Source organism: Tachyglossus aculeatus, chromosome 24 (assembly GCF_015852505.1).
Source record: "Tachyglossus aculeatus isolate mTacAcu1 chromosome 24, mTacAcu1.pri, whole genome shotgun sequence".
NCBI classification, from domain to species: domain Eukaryota; kingdom Metazoa; phylum Chordata; class Mammalia; order Monotremata; family Tachyglossidae; genus Tachyglossus; species Tachyglossus aculeatus.
This window is the reverse complement of record NC_052089.1, coordinates 6157504-6172587: the sequence shown is the minus strand read 5'-3', so window position 1 is coordinate 6172587 and position 15084 is coordinate 6157504. Positions and strand designations below refer to the sequence as shown.

The window sequence follows — 15084 nt, the reverse complement described above, 5'->3', positions numbered from 1 at the left end:
GAATGATTGAAAAGATCACTGGGGGCCCCACAGCCACATTGTGAGCACAAAGTCAGTCCTTGCCTAGACTGGGAGGCTCCCGCAGATAATGATGGACTGGAGGCCCAAAGCGCTGCTTCTCACTAGCCACGCTGCTTTTCACTAGCCCCGCTGCTTATCGCCAGGCCACGTTGCTTCTCACCAGTCCACATTGCTTCTCAACAGGCTACTCTGCTTCTCACCAAACCACGCTGCTTCTCACCAGACCACGCTGCTTCTTGCCAGCCCCTGCTGCTTCTCGCCAGACCACGCTGCTTCTCTCCAGGCTACGCTGCTTCCCAATGGCAGTTTAATGGTGATGCAGAATAGGAGGAGGAGGAGGAGGAGGCTGCCTGGCTTCTCCCGGTCCCTTCAACATCTCCCCAACTGACCCCCCACACTGAACCATTAGGGCGGCGGGATGGATCCCCAGTCTGTGACGTTGTCCCCCGTTCCCGGACATCTGGTCTCTGGCAGCAGCCTCAGGGGTGGAGGTGGAGGGGGAAAGATCCCCACAGTTCCAGGGCCTGGGGCAGAGTAGAGGCCCCAGAACCACCATTTTTCCTTGGAGAGGCTGAGGTGAGGCAGTGACCTTCTGGACCTTCCGATGGGCAACAACCTGGGCTGTGATGTGCAGCCCTGAGCCTCATATCACTCAGCCGGGCCAGAGCCCAGAGGGAGGCGGGGAGAGGGTCGCTCTCATTCTCTGAGGCCCGGTTGGCCCAGCCTGGCTCCATCAGAGAAGCCGGTTCAGAGGGCACAGCCTGATCCCTCCAATTTCAAAGCACTAATCCATCATCTTGGGGAGAAGGAGATTGGCAAACCCCCTCTCCCTGCATGAGCCGCCTGGCTCTGCCAATTGTCAGCTGTGTGACTTTGGGCAAGTCACTTAACTTCTCTGTGCCTCAGTTACCTCATCTGTAAAATGGGGATGAAGAATGTGAGCCCCCGTGGGACAACCTGATCACCTTGTAACCTCCCCAGCACTTAGAACAGTGCCTTGGATATAGTAAGCACTTTATAAATGCCATCATTATTATTATTATTATTATGTGGGTGCAAGGAGCCCCCAGGGCTTGGCTGTTTCAGACAGTGAAAGGCCATAGCCCATCAGCTAGAAATAATGATAGGGATATTTGTTAAGTAATAATAATAATAATAATAATGGCATTTATTAAGTGTTTGCAAAGCACTGTTCTAAGCGCTGGGGAGGATACAAGGTGATAAGGTTGTCCCACGGGGGGCTAATGGTCTTAATCCCCATTTTACAGATGAGGGAACTGAGGCCCAGAGATTTAAGTGACTTGCCCAAAGTCACACAGCTGACAATTGGCGGAGCTGGGATTTGAACCCATGACCTCTGACTCCAAAGCCCGCCCTTTCCACTGTATTTACTGTATGCCAAGCATTGTGCAAAGCACTGCAGTAGATGCAATACAATCAGGTTGGACATAGTCCCATGGGGCTCACAATCTAAGGGGGAGAGAGGACTGGAATTTAATCATTTTGCAGGTGAGGAAACTGAGGCCTGGAGAAGTTAAGTGACTCTCCCAAGGTCACACAACAGGCAGAGCAGGGATTAGAACCCAGGTCCTCTGACTCCCACTCTCGTGCTCTTTCTAATGAGGCCCCATTCTCTCTATCTCCCTTGCTAGACTGAAGTTCCCTGGAGGGCAGGGATAATAATAATAATAATGATGATGGTATTTGTTAAGCGCTTATTATGTGCAAAGCACTGTTCTAAGGACAGGGGTCACGTCTACCTGTTTGTAGTGTACCCTCCCGTGCGCTCAGTACTGTGCTCAGTCCACAGTAAGCGCTCAATAAATACTTTTGGTTGATGGATCGTTGGATTTCCCACGCATCTCTCTTTTCTTCCCCCCGGCATGCACGCCCCAGCTGACCCTAGCTCCCAGGTCGCTCCCGAATACATTGATCAGTGCCGATTTTGCAGCCAATTATCTCACCAAAATCTATGGACTCACTTTCGGCCAGAAGCCAGAATTGAGGTAATAATCTAAACTGCTGTAGCAGGAGGGGGGAGACTGCAGGGCAAGAGTGTGAGAAGGCTGCCCTGAGTGGAGATGGGAGCCTGGGGGGCTGGGCCGCTCCTGGGCAGGCACTGACCAGGGTGGAGGCGGGAGGGGAGGGAGTGGGCGTCAACTGATGGATGGGTGGATATGGGGAGACATGTAAGTGTGTAGAAACTGCCCTGGGTGGAGGTGGCAGAGTAGGGGGCATGATGGTGGCAGTGAGAGGGGGCCGCCCATCCAGGCGCCGTCTCCTGTGCTCTCTGCAGGTCGGTGTATCTGCATAACAACAAGCTGGCCGACGCGGGGCTCCCCGACAACATGTTCAATGGCTCCGGAAACGTGGAGATCCTCATCATGTCCAGCAACTTCCTCAAGTACCTGCCCACCAACCTGCCCCCGGCGCTCTACAAGCTGCACCTCAAGGTAGGGCCGGCCCGCAAGAGAGATGGGAAAGAAGAAGCCGGGAAGATGTGGGAGCAGAGGAGGGAGGCAGGCTTCGCGCCGTTCTGGAGCTGGGTGGTGCCGCGAGCCAGTTGGCCACTCTCCCAGAATTCCTGTCCACTGGTGGTTTGCTCTGACTGGCAAGGGGCCAGCCGGGTCTGCCAACCTGGGTTGTCCACGCTGCGGGGTGGGCATGTGGAAAGAAAATAATTGGCCCAGCGGTGGCCCAGTCTGCTGGCGGAAGGGCCTACTGGTTCCCTCTGAGCTGGCCGTCCCAGCCTTTGGAGTGTGTGCAGGAGAGAGAGAGAGAGAGAGAGAGAGAGAGAGAGAGAGAGAGAGAGAGAGAGAGAGAGAGAGAGTGTTTATGTGTGTGTGTGTATGACTGCAGGTGGGCGGAGATGGAGTGAATTACTCTTGTATGTGTGTATGTATGTGTGTACTCAGAAGAATGTGGCCACCCACCCCGCATTAGTGGAAGGTCCAGGTGTTACCAGACCCATTGGGTCCTCGTTTTGGGCCTGGTGGGAGGGATCCCTCCTGGCCTGGCATGGGGGATGGGGTGGGCGCGCTGCCAGTCCTCCTTCCTGCAGGCAGGGAGCTGGATCTGTTGGTTGGCGCGCCGGCCTCTCCCTGCCGGGGAAGAAGGGGCGAATTGTCAGACCCCTTAGGAGGGGCACACGTCCCGTGGTCTGGGCCGAGACAGAGGGTGGAGGGGGCTCCCCAGCCCAGGGTGTCCCCGCCCGGCACCCCAGCTCTGCCCCTAATATGTTCCTCTCGCTCCTCCCCTCTGCTACTGCCCCCCTGCCACCCCTTGGCCAGAACAACAGACTGGAGAAGATCCCAAAAGGAGCCTTCAGTGAGCTGACCAGCCTGCGGGAACTGTATCTGCAGAACAACTACCTGACCAATGAGGGCATGGACAATGAGACATTCTGGTGAGGCCTTCTCCCCTTTGCCCTCTGCCAGTGGGACTCCCAGGGTGTCCTCCCACAGTACTGGGCCCTCTGGGAGCCGTCCCGGCCAGGCCGGGCCACCCGGAACAGCGGCAACTGATTGGGGGCTTGCCTGGCTAGAGGCAAGTTGCTGATTACTAAAGCAGCTCTTCCCTCCCTCGGCAGGTTGATGTCAGGGAGGAGTCCAAGAACCCCGAAGCCCTGCCCTTAGACCCAATCCCGACCTCAGGAGGGTGTGGGGAATGCAACCCTTCCTCTCGAGACCTTGGAAGCTCGGGGACAATGACCTGGCCCACAATCCGTTGTCTCTAGAGGCTGTGAAGGGGCAGAACCCGAGGACCCCCTGAGAGCCAGACAGGCCCAACCCCAAAAGACACCAATTTTGTTGGGGGAAACATCATTATCTCTGCCTCTTCCAAGTCCTCTCCTTGCCCTGCTTTGGTGCGGGGAGAAGATGGTGGATTTCAATGAGTCAGCGGCTCCCGATGGTTAGCCGGGCGGATGGACAGGCCTGCATTGTCAGAGGCAAGCAGGAAGCGGCTGACCTGACCAGGTTTCTCACAAAGTTCTGGTCCACTGATGTCTTTCCATTGAGCCAGAGAGACTCCCGTTCCTTCCCATTTGCCCAGAGTCCTCACACCCTCAGTCTTCAAGTCCCATGTGAGCTGAGGAGTCCCTCCAGGGGCAGAGCCCAAGGTGGCTGGAGGGAGGCTCAGACGCTCCCCGGAGTGACCACTCCAGGGGCTCGGGTTCTAGTCTATTCCAGTCGAGTGGTACCCACCTCGGGCGCTGATGATGGCTGGCACTCACCCACTGTCCCATGTCTACTCTTCCTCCTCTGGTCCTCTGAGTGCCATTGGTTTGAGAACCTTTACCCAGTGGTTCCTTTCGGGGGCTGGGCCACTCAGGTCCAGGCTGTTGGGCTAGACTGTGAGCCCACTGTTGGATAGGGACTGTCTCTATATGTTGCCAACTTGTACTTCCCGAACGCTTAGCACAGCGCTGTGCCCACTATAAGTGCTCAATAAATACGATTGATTGACTGATTGATTGATCCCATGGGGAGTTGGGAAATTTAGTCCTGAAGAGGCTGTCCCTGCGGGGGTCCTGTGACTTGAGTCTGTGCTGCCCACTGGGAAGTGCCAATGCACCTCACAATATTTATTAAGCACTTATAGTGGGCACAGCGCTGTGCTAAGTGTTTGGGAAAGTACAGTACAGCAGAGGTGATAGTCGTGATAGACACATTCTCTGCCCCCAAGGAACTTAATCAGTAATCAGTACTGTTATCAGTAATCAGTAATGAGAAGCAGCGTGGCTCAGTGGAAAGAGCCGAGGCTTTGGAGTCAGAGGTCATGGGTTCAAATCCCAGCTCCTCCAACTGTCAGCTGTGTGACTTTGGGCAAGTCACTTCAATTCTCTGGGCCTCAGTTACCTCATCTGTAAAATGGGGATGAAAACTGTGAGCCCCCAGTGGGACAACCTGATCACCTTGTAACCTCCCCAGCGCTTAGAACGGTGCTTTGCACAGAGTAAGCGCTTAGCAAATACCATCATTATTAATCAATCAATCAATAATGGAATTTATTGAGTGCTTACTGTGTGCACAGCACTGTACTAAGCACTTTGGAGAGTACAATATAACAGAGTTGGTAGACACATTTCCTACCCAGAGAAGCAGCATGGCCTGATCGATAGAGCTTGGGCCTGAGCTTCATGGTTCTGATCCCGGCTCTGCCACTGGTCTGCTGTGTGACCTTGGGCAAGTCACTTCACTTCTCTGGGCTTCAGTTATCTCATCTGTAAAATGGGGGTTGAGACTGGGAGCCCCACATGGGGCAGGGACTCGATTTGCTCGTATCCACCCCGGAGCTTAGTACAGTTCCTGGCTCATAGTAAGCACTTAACAAATCCCATCATCTTTATTATTAAGGAACTTTAGAGGGAGAGTTTAGAGTGTAGGGGGGAGACAGACATTAAAGTAAATTATGGAAATGCAGCGTGGCTCAGTGGAAAGAGCCCGGGGTTTGGAGTCAGAGGTCATGGATTCAAATCCCACCTCTGCCACTGGTCAGCTGTGTGACTTTGGGCAAGTCACTTCACTTCTCTGGGCCTCAGTTACCTCATCTGTAAAATGGGGATTAAGACTGTGAGCCCCACGTGGGACAACCTGATCACCTTGTATCCTCCCCAGTGCGTAGAACAGTGCTTTGCACATAGTAAGCACTTAATAAATGCCATTATTATTATTATTATTACTACATTAGTGATGTGGAACTGAGGATGGAGTGAATTAAGGGTACAAACCCAAGGACTAGGGTGATGCAGAAGAGAAGAGAAGCAGTGTGGCTCAGTGGAAAGAGCACGGGCTTTGGAGTCAGAGGTATGGGTTCAAATCCCGGCTCTGCCACTTGTCAGCTGGGTGATTTTGGGCAAGTCACTTAATAATAATAATAATAATAACATTTATTAAGTGCTTACTATGTGCAAAGCACTGTTCTAAGTGCTGGGGAGGTTACAAGGTGATCAGGTTGCCCCATGGGGGGCTCACAGTCTTAATCCCCATTTTCCAGATGAGGGAACTGAGGCCCAGAGAAGTGAAGTGACTTGCCCAAAGTCACACGGCCAAAGTCACACACTTAACTTTTCTGGGCCTCAGTTACCGCATCTGGAAAATGGGGATTAAGACTGTGAGCCCCACATGGGACAACCTGATCGCCTTGTATCCTCCCCAGCACTTAGAACAGTGCTTTGCACATAGTAAGCGCTTAATAAATGCCATTATTATTACATTAGTGATGTGGAGCTGAGGGTGGGGTGAATTAGAGAAGCAGCATGGCTCAGTGGAAAGAGCCCGGGCTTTGGAGCCAGAGGTCACGGGTTCAAATCCTGGCTCCGCCAATTGTCAGCTGTGTGACTTTGGGCAAGTCACTTCACTTCTCTGTGCCTCAGTTACCTCATCTGTAAAATGGGGATGAAGACTGTGAGCCTTCTATGGGACAACCTGATCATCTGTAACCTCCCCAGCGCTTAGAACAGTGCTTTGCACATAGTAAGCGCTTAACAAATACCATTATTATTATTATTATTATGATTAATTAAGGGTACAAACCCAAGGACTAGGGTGATGCAGAAGGGAGTAGGAGAGAGGAAATGAGGGCCTTGGTGGGGAAGGCTTCTCGGAGAAGATGCGATTTTTAAAAAGGTTTTGAAGATGGGGAGAGCGATCACCGGGCAGATACGGAGGGGGAGGGAGTTCCAAGCTAGAGGACCAGGGGTTGGTAGTGAGACAGATGGGATTGAGGTGCAGGATTGAGGCATTGGAGGAGTGAAGTGTGTGGGCTGAGCTATAGTAGGAGAGCAGTGAGACGCCAACGGTGAGGAGTTTCTGTTTGATGCGAGGGTGGAAGGGCGGTCACTGGAGACTTTTTTTTTAATTTTAAAAGATCCAGACAGTAGGAGAGCAGGCCTCCAAAGCTGTTCTTCTGGGACTGGAATCCCCCAAAACACGATGAGCCACAGGGGCTGTGGCCAACCTCTTCCACTGAATAGGGTCCATGGCCGCACCCTGTCTGTGGCCATTACCCGCAGTTAGGCAGTCCTGTTACACCCAAACCACCTCTTCGCTCCACTCCTTCCCACCCCCGGCTAGCTCAGGACTCGCTCCGTGTCCCAACTGTCTCTGCACCCCTCTCCTTGTCCCAGCTGGACCCCTTGAGTCCTGCAGTCAGCTCCCTGCACACCGAACGACTGCTGGGTGGGCCCTGCTCAGCCCCAGCCCGTTGGCTCCCGGCTCCTGGGCCTGTGCGGCTCAGGGGGCGGGAGGTGTCAGGTCTCACGCTCTCTCAGGCCCGCCCGCCCGTGGCCCCGCAGCTCCGTCCCGCCACAACTGGCCCCTTCTGTGGGGTCTCGGGGTTTCTCATGGCAGAACGGGGAGCAGCCAGTGGGGTGGGCCTGGACACGGCCCACCTGCTGTCTGCTTGCCCCTCAACAAACACACACAACACACAAGCCCCTCGCCCACATAATAATAATAATAATAATAATAATAATAATGGCATTTATTAAGCACTTACTATGTGCAAAGCACTGTTCTAAGTGCTGGGAAGGTTACAGGGTGACCAGGTTGTCCCCGTGGGACAGTCTTCATCCCCATTTTACAGATGAGGTAACTGAGGCACAGAGAAGTTAAGTGACTTGCCCCAAGTCACACAGCTGACAATTGGTGGTGCCTGTATTAGAACCCATGACCCCTGACTCCCAAGTCCGGGCTCTTTCCACAGCCACATACGTACAAATATGCACACGTCCCCCCTCCCACAAATACTAACACACAGGCACAGAGGAATATGCCCCCCCACATACCTACACACTAACACACATTAATAAATATGTGTGTATTAACGTGTGTGTGAGTGTGTGTTAATGCATAAAGAGAAGCAGCCTGGCTCAGTGGAAAGAACCCGGGCTTGGGAGTCAGAGGTCATGGGTTCGAATCCCAGCTCCACCAACTCTCAGCTGTGTGACTGTGGGCAAGTCACTTCACTTCTCTGTGTGCCTCCGTTACCTCATCTGTAAAATGGGGAGGAAGACTGTGAGCCCCACGGAGGACACCCTGATCACCTTGTATCCTCCTCAGCGCTTAGTACAGTGCTTTGCTCATAGTACGTGCCTAACAAATGCCATCATTATGATTATTAAAAATATCCACATGCCCCACACAAACAGAAAACAGACATACACAAGCAGGCCCACACGTAAATAAACCTACGAACATGAATACACGCACACAAACCCTCAACTTGATCGTATTCCCTAAACGGGTGACTATACCCGGACGTCTTTCTGGAGCCTCTCCTGGAGGAGGCCGTACCCTCCTCCGTGCCCCTGGCTTCCAGCCTCTGCCTCCTCCATGCCCCTGGCCGCTGGGTTCCGCCCCACTCACCCCCCAGCCCCTCGCCCTGTCTCCATCCTTGATTTCCGATGCTTGGGGCCCTGTACGAAGCCGTCCCATCTCGAGCACCTGGTCCATCCCTGTCCTTGATTCCCGGTGCTTTGGGGCCCTGTAGGAAGCTGTCCAGTCTCGAGTACCTGGACCTGTCCAGCAACAACCTGTCGCAGGTGCCCGCCGGGCTGCCGCGGGGCATCGTGCTGCTGCATCTGGAGAAGAACGCGATCCGCAGCGTGGGACCGGACCGCCTGACGCAGATCCGCAGCCTGGAGTACCTGCTGCTGCACAACAACAAGCTGCGGGCCGGCGGCATCCACCCGCTGGCCTTCCGCGGCCTGAAGAAGCTGCACACCGTCCACCTGTACAACAACCTGCTGGAGCGGGTGCCCAGCGGCCTGCCCCGCCGCGCCCGCACCCTCATGATCCTGCACAACCAAATCACAGGCATCGGCCGCGACGACTTCTCCTCCACCTACTTCCTGGAGGAGCTGAACCTCAGCTACAACAAGATCAGCAGCCCCCGGGTTCACCGCGATGCCTTCCGTAAGCTGCGGCGCCTCCGCTCCCTGGACCTGTCCGGGAACCGGCTGACCGGCCTGGCCGCCGGGCTGCCCCGCCACGTGCAGGTGCTCAAACTCAAGGACAATGAGATTCGGGCTGTGCCCGCGGCCGCCCTGGCCGGCATGGCCAACCTGCGGGAGCTCTACCTCAACAACAACCGGCTCAAGAGCAAGGCGGTCTCCCGGAGGGCCTGGGCGCACCTCACCAGCCTGCAGGTAAGGCCGCCGACGGAGACCAGGGCCTGGTCGGTTCCCGCTCGGAGCCATCAACGGTCCGAGCAATGGGGTGGAGGCGAGGTGACCCAGTTGGCTGAGGTTCCCGTCCCGCGTGGTGCTCGGGAGGGCGGGTGGCACATAGCGGGCAGAAGTGGGATCAGAAGCTGGGCTTTCGCGTAGGACGAGGTGGACAGACTCTCCTGCCCTGGGTCCTGAGCTGACCCTCGTGGCCTAGAAGCCTGAGCCCGCCCAAGGATGCTACGTGGAAGAAAACCCGTCTCCATGTTTTGTTTTGTCATCTGTCTCCCCCTTCTAGACTGTGAGCCCGTTGTTGGGTAGGGACCGTCTCTATATGCTGCCGACTTGGACTTCCCAAGAGCTTAGTACAGTGCTCTGCGCACAGTAAGTGCTCAATAAATATGATTGAATGAATGGATGACTGAAAACCAGCAGGCTCCTGGAAAGCCCTGCTCTGATCATCAATCATCTTCATTGAGCACTTAGTGGGCGCAGAGCACTGTACTAAATGTTTAGGAGAATACAAGGCAGACCCGTTCCCTACCCCAGATGAGCGCTCTTCAGCCCTCACCCTTCCCAATGGGACAAGCTGGAATCCAGCCCAGGGCCTTACACAGGCCAGGGGAGTTTTACCATCTGGCGTGGTTCAGTGGAACGATCCCGGGCTTTGGAGTCAGGGGTCAGGGGTTCAAATCCCGGCTCCACCAATTGTCAGCTGTGTGACTTTGGGCAAGTCACTTCACTTCTGTGGGCCTCAGTTACCTCATCTGGAAAATGGGGATGAAGACTGTGAGCCCCCCGTGGGACAATCTGATCAACTTTTAACCTCCCCAGTGCTTAGAACAGTGCTTGGCACATAGTAAGTGCTTAATAAATGCCATTTATTATTATTATTATCTGGTGAGGCCTGGCCCCATTAGACCCAACAGTGGGGGGCTGACTGTAAGCCCCGTATGGGCAGAGATTGTCTCCATTGCTGAATTATGCTTTTCAAGTGTCTAGTACAGTGCTCTGCACACAGTAAGCGCTCAGTAAATATGACTGAATGAATAATGAATGACTGGCAACAGGATGGGGGAAGCAGTACTGGAGGAGGGCAGGCAGATGGCAGAGGATGAGGGGACTCTGGAGATCTGAGTGGGAAGGCTCAGGGAGGTGGAAAGGGACTGTGAGTTCCTCTTATACCTTCCGCACTCCGGCTCATGCTCAGTTCTTTGGAATTTGGGAAGACTTGCCAAGTATCTCTCTGGCTTCCTGTCCTCCCAGCCCCCCATCATGGGCTTCCCTTCCTCCCAACGCCCCGCACTGGGTCCCCATTGCCATCCTCATTGAATTCCCATCCCCTCATCTCCCACTCTCATTGGGTTCCCATACTCCCAACATCCCTTCATTATTATTATTATTGGGTTCTCATCCCTCTCAGCCCCCCTCATTGTGTTAATAATGATAATTGCGATATTTGTTAAGTGCTTACTACGTGCCAAGCACTGTACTAAGTGCTGGGACCCTTGAGGCTCACAATCCCTGTCCCTCTTGAGACTCACAGACTTAACCCCCATTTTACAGATGGGGTAACTGAGACCCAGAGAAATGAAGTGACTTACCCAAGGCCACACAGTGGACAATAATAATAACAATGATGATATTTGTTAAACGCTTATTGGGTGCCAAGCACTGTTCTAAGCGCTGGGATAGATACAAGGTTATCAGGTTGTCCCACTTGGGGCTCACAGTCTTCATCCCCATTTTCCAGATGAGGTAACTGAGGCCCAGAGAAGTGAAGTGACTTGCCCCAAGTCACACAGCTGACAAGTGGCGGAGCCGGAATTAGAACCCACGACCAGCTCTTTCCACTAAGCCACGCTGCTTGAAGTCGGGATTAGAACTCATGACCTTCTGATTCCCAGGCCCACAACGCCCTGCCGCTTCCCGTGTCTGATTCCCTCAGCACCCCCTCTTGTTTGGTTCCCATCCCCCAAGCCCCAGCCCCCCAACATTGGGTTCTCATTGGGTTTCCATCCCCCAACCTTTCCTCATTGAGTTCCCATCCCCCTTTACTCCCTCCTTCGTTGAGCTCCCATCCTCCGTCCTGCTGGGTTTCCATCCCCCAGTGTCTCCTCATTGGGTTCCCACCCACAAGCCCCCGCTCTTGAATTCCCCTCCCTCTCATTGGGTTCCCAACCCCCAGCTCCCATCCTTGGGTTTCCATTCCTCCCAGCCTCCCTCTTGTCTCCAGCACCGGACAGTGTGCGACCCGCTTAGTCTCCAGGACCGGACAGTGTGCCCCCAGGGTTTGATTGTGTGGCCCCTCCCCATCTAATTCCCCAGCCTCTCTTCCCTCAGCTGCTCGACATGGCGGGGAACCAGCTGACTGAGGTTCCTGCCGGCCTCCCTGCCTCCCTGGAATATCTGTACCTCCAGAACAACCGGATCACTGCAGTGCCAGAGGGCTCCTTTGATTCCACGCCCAACATCAAAGGGATCTTTCTCAGGTAGAGCCTTTCCCTCTCTCTCTCTCATTAATTAATTAATTCATTCAATCGTATTTATTGAGCGCTTACTGTGTGCAGAGCACTGTACTAAGTGCTTGGGAAGTACAAGTTGGCAACATATAGAGACGGTCCCTACCCAACAATGGGCTCACAAACTCCTGGTCTTCTCCACCCCATGACTTTCCCCCACCCCATCCTCGCCTCCATTTTCTACAGTCGTCCTTCGTGGTTGAAAGAAGATGTCACCGATGGTGGAAGTTTACTAGCGACATGTATGTGGCTGGACAGGACATTTAGCATGGCTCAGTGGAAAGAGCTCGGGCTTTGGAGTCAGACGTCATGGGTTCAAATCTCGGCTCCACCAGTTGTCAGCTGTGTGACTGTGACTTTGGGCAACTCACTTAAGTTCTCTGGGCCTCGGTTCCCTCATCTGTAAAAGGGGGATTAAGACTGTGAGCCCCACGTGGGACACCCTGATCACTTTGTATCGCCCAGCACTTAGAACATTGCTTTGCACATAGTAAGTGCTTAACAAATACCAAATACCAAATTATTATTATTATTATTATTTGGGACCCTCTATTGTGACCATCCTGCGTGCATACACACACACAAACACACACACACACTCTTTTGCTTTGCTGTTGTGTTGCACGGTTTTCACTTTTGCTGCATCATTTCAACTTGCAGCAGTTAGCATTATCGCCTTTTTTTTTTTTAATTGTCTTTCTTAGGCACTTACTATGTTCCAGGCACTGTACTAAATTCTGGAATAGATACAAGCCTGTATATATGTTTGTATGTATTTATTACTCTATTTATTTATTTATTTTATTTGTACATATTTATTCTATTTTTCTTATTTTGTTAATATGTTTTGTTTTGTTCTCTGTCTCCCCCTTCTAGATTGTGAGCCCACTGTTGGGTAGGGACTGTCTCTAGATGTTGCCAGCTTGTACCTCCCAAGCGCTTAGTATAGTGCTCTGCACACAGTAAGCGCTCAGTACCTATGATTGAATGAATGAATGAATGAATGAATGAATGAAAGCTAATCAGATTGGACACGGTCCCTGTCCCACATGGGACTCAGCATTTTAATCCCCAGTGTACTCATGAGGTAACTGAGGCCCAGAGAAGCGAAGTGACTTGTCCGAGATCGCATAGCAGATGAGTGGTGGAGGTGGGATTAGAACCCAGGTCCTTCTGACTTCCGGGCCTATGCTCTGCCCATTAGGCCATCCTGCCTCCCTCTCTTTACATGCTCTGCCCAGTGAGGCAGTGGTGAGGTGAGCACAGTTTCAAAGTAAGGAGCTGGACATCATTCCAGGACATCTTGCTTGGGATCACTCATTCATTCAGCACTTAGACTAATAATAATAATAATGATGATGGTAGTGCTGGAGAAGCAGCGTGGCTCAGTGGAAAGAGCACGGGCTTTGGAGTCAGAGGTCATGGGTTCGAATCCCGGATCCGCCACGTGTGTTGTGTGACATTGGGCAAGTCACTTAACTTCTCTGAGCCTCAGTTACCTCATCTGTAAAATGAAGATTAAGACTGTGAGCCCCATGTGGGACAATCTGATCACCTTGTATCCTCCCCAGTGCTTAGAACAGTGTTTTGCACATAGTAAGCACTTAACAAATGTCATTATTCCCAGACTGAGCCCCCTCCTTCCTCTCTCTCCCTCCCCATCCCCCTCACCCTACCTCCTTCCCCTCCCCACAGCACCTGTATATATCTTTGTACAGATTTATTACTCTATTTATTTTACTTGTACATATTTACTATTCTATTTATTTTGTTAATATGTTTTGTTTTGTTGTCTGTCTCCCCCTTCTAGACTGTGAGCCCATTGTTGGGTAGGGACCGTCTCTAATATGTTTCCAACTTGTACTTCCCAAGCGCTTAGTACAGTGCTCTGCACACAGTAAGCATTCAATAAATACTATTGAATGAATGAATGAATTTGTTAAGCGCTTATTATGTGCCAAGCACTGTTCTAAGCACTGGGATAGATAGAGGGTCATCAGGTTGTCCCACCCAGGGCTCACCGTCTTCATCCCCATTTTACAGATGAGGTAACTGAGGCACAGAGAAGTGAAGCGACTTGCCCAGTATCACCCTGCTGCTAAGTGGCAGAGCCGGGATTAGAACCCGTGTCCTCTGACTCCCGAGCCCTGCCCTGATAGATTCAACAAGGTTCTAAACTTGCTTCGCAAGAGCAAGGCTGCACAAGTCAAAGCTAGGGGGACTCCCTTGGGAAAGTCACTTAACTGCTCTGTGCCTCAGTTTCCTCATCTGTAAAATGGGGATTCAATGCCTGTTCCCTCTCTTCCCCCCTAGACAGTGAGCCCCATTGTCATTTAAAAGTGTGAAGACCATCTAGGATGATTTTGGCTAGGATCTTGCCTAATGTCCATGAAGAGTAGAAACTCCTCACCGTTCCATCGGCTCTCCCCCTTCTCCCCATCCTCGCTTCTCTCCCGCCAACAACGCTACCACAACTTACTCAGTGACCCTCGCTCTTACTTCATCCACTGTCGACCCCTTGCTTACCTCAGGTCTTAGGTTCCTCCCCCTTCATATTCATTCGTTCATTCAATCGTATTTATTGAGCGCTTGCTATGTGCAGAGCACTGTACTAAACATGTGGGAAGTATAAATTGGCAACATATAGAGATGGTCCTTACCCAATAACGGGCTCACAGTCTAGAATTGACACCCACAAATGGACTTGGGCACTGCAATTGATTTTTTTTAAATTCAAAGACATATAATAATAATAATAATAATAATAATAATAATAATAATAATAATAATAGCATTTATTAAGGGCTTACTATGTGCAAAGTACTGTTCTAAGTGCTGGGGAGGTTACAAGGTGATCAGGTTGTCCCATAGGAGGCTCACAGACTCCCCATTTTACAGATGAGGTAACTGAGGCACAGACAAGTTAAGTGACTTGCCCAAAGTCACACAGCTGACAATCGGTGGAGCCGGGATTTGAACCCATGACCTCTGACTCCAAAGCCCGGGCTCTTTCCACTGAGCCACGCTGCTTCTCTATATTGCCTACATTGCTATGATATGAGCCCGTTGTTGGGTAGGGACCGTCTCTATATGTTGCCAACTTGTACTTCCCAAGCACTTAGTACAGTGCTCTGCACACAGTAAGCACTCAATAAATACAATTGAATGAATGAATGAATGAAATGACATAATAAAAAAAAAACAAGAAAAGAAACAGCACCTTCCCAAGACTGGCAATCAAATCCCAGAAACATCAATCCTTTTCTGTCTCTGCTGAATTGAAGGGACTAGAGAAGGGAAACCCTCATTGCAACCATACAGCGAGTTGCATTATAAGCATGCTCTAGAAGTATAAATCATTATTACTTCTAT

At 52.0% G+C, this 15084-nt stretch overlaps 1 protein-coding gene across 3 annotated transcripts in view; it reads left to right on the top strand.

Moving 5' to 3' along the window:
• The window catches only part of PODN (podocan), a 39980-nt gene that overhangs the window by 20657 nt on the left and 4239 nt on the right, over window positions 1–15084 (top strand). For all 3 annotated transcript variants that reach the window (XM_038766382.1, XM_038766380.1, XM_038766381.1), the window contains exons 5-9: window positions 1918–2027; window positions 2318–2474; window positions 3312–3427; window positions 8515–9172; window positions 11534–11682. In XM_038766382.1, coding sequence (XP_038622310.1) covers window positions 1918–2027; window positions 2318–2474; window positions 3312–3427; window positions 8515–9172; window positions 11534–11682 — 1190 coding nt within the window. The remainder of the gene's footprint in view (window positions 1–1917; window positions 2028–2317; window positions 2475–3311; window positions 3428–8514; window positions 9173–11533; window positions 11683–15084) is intronic.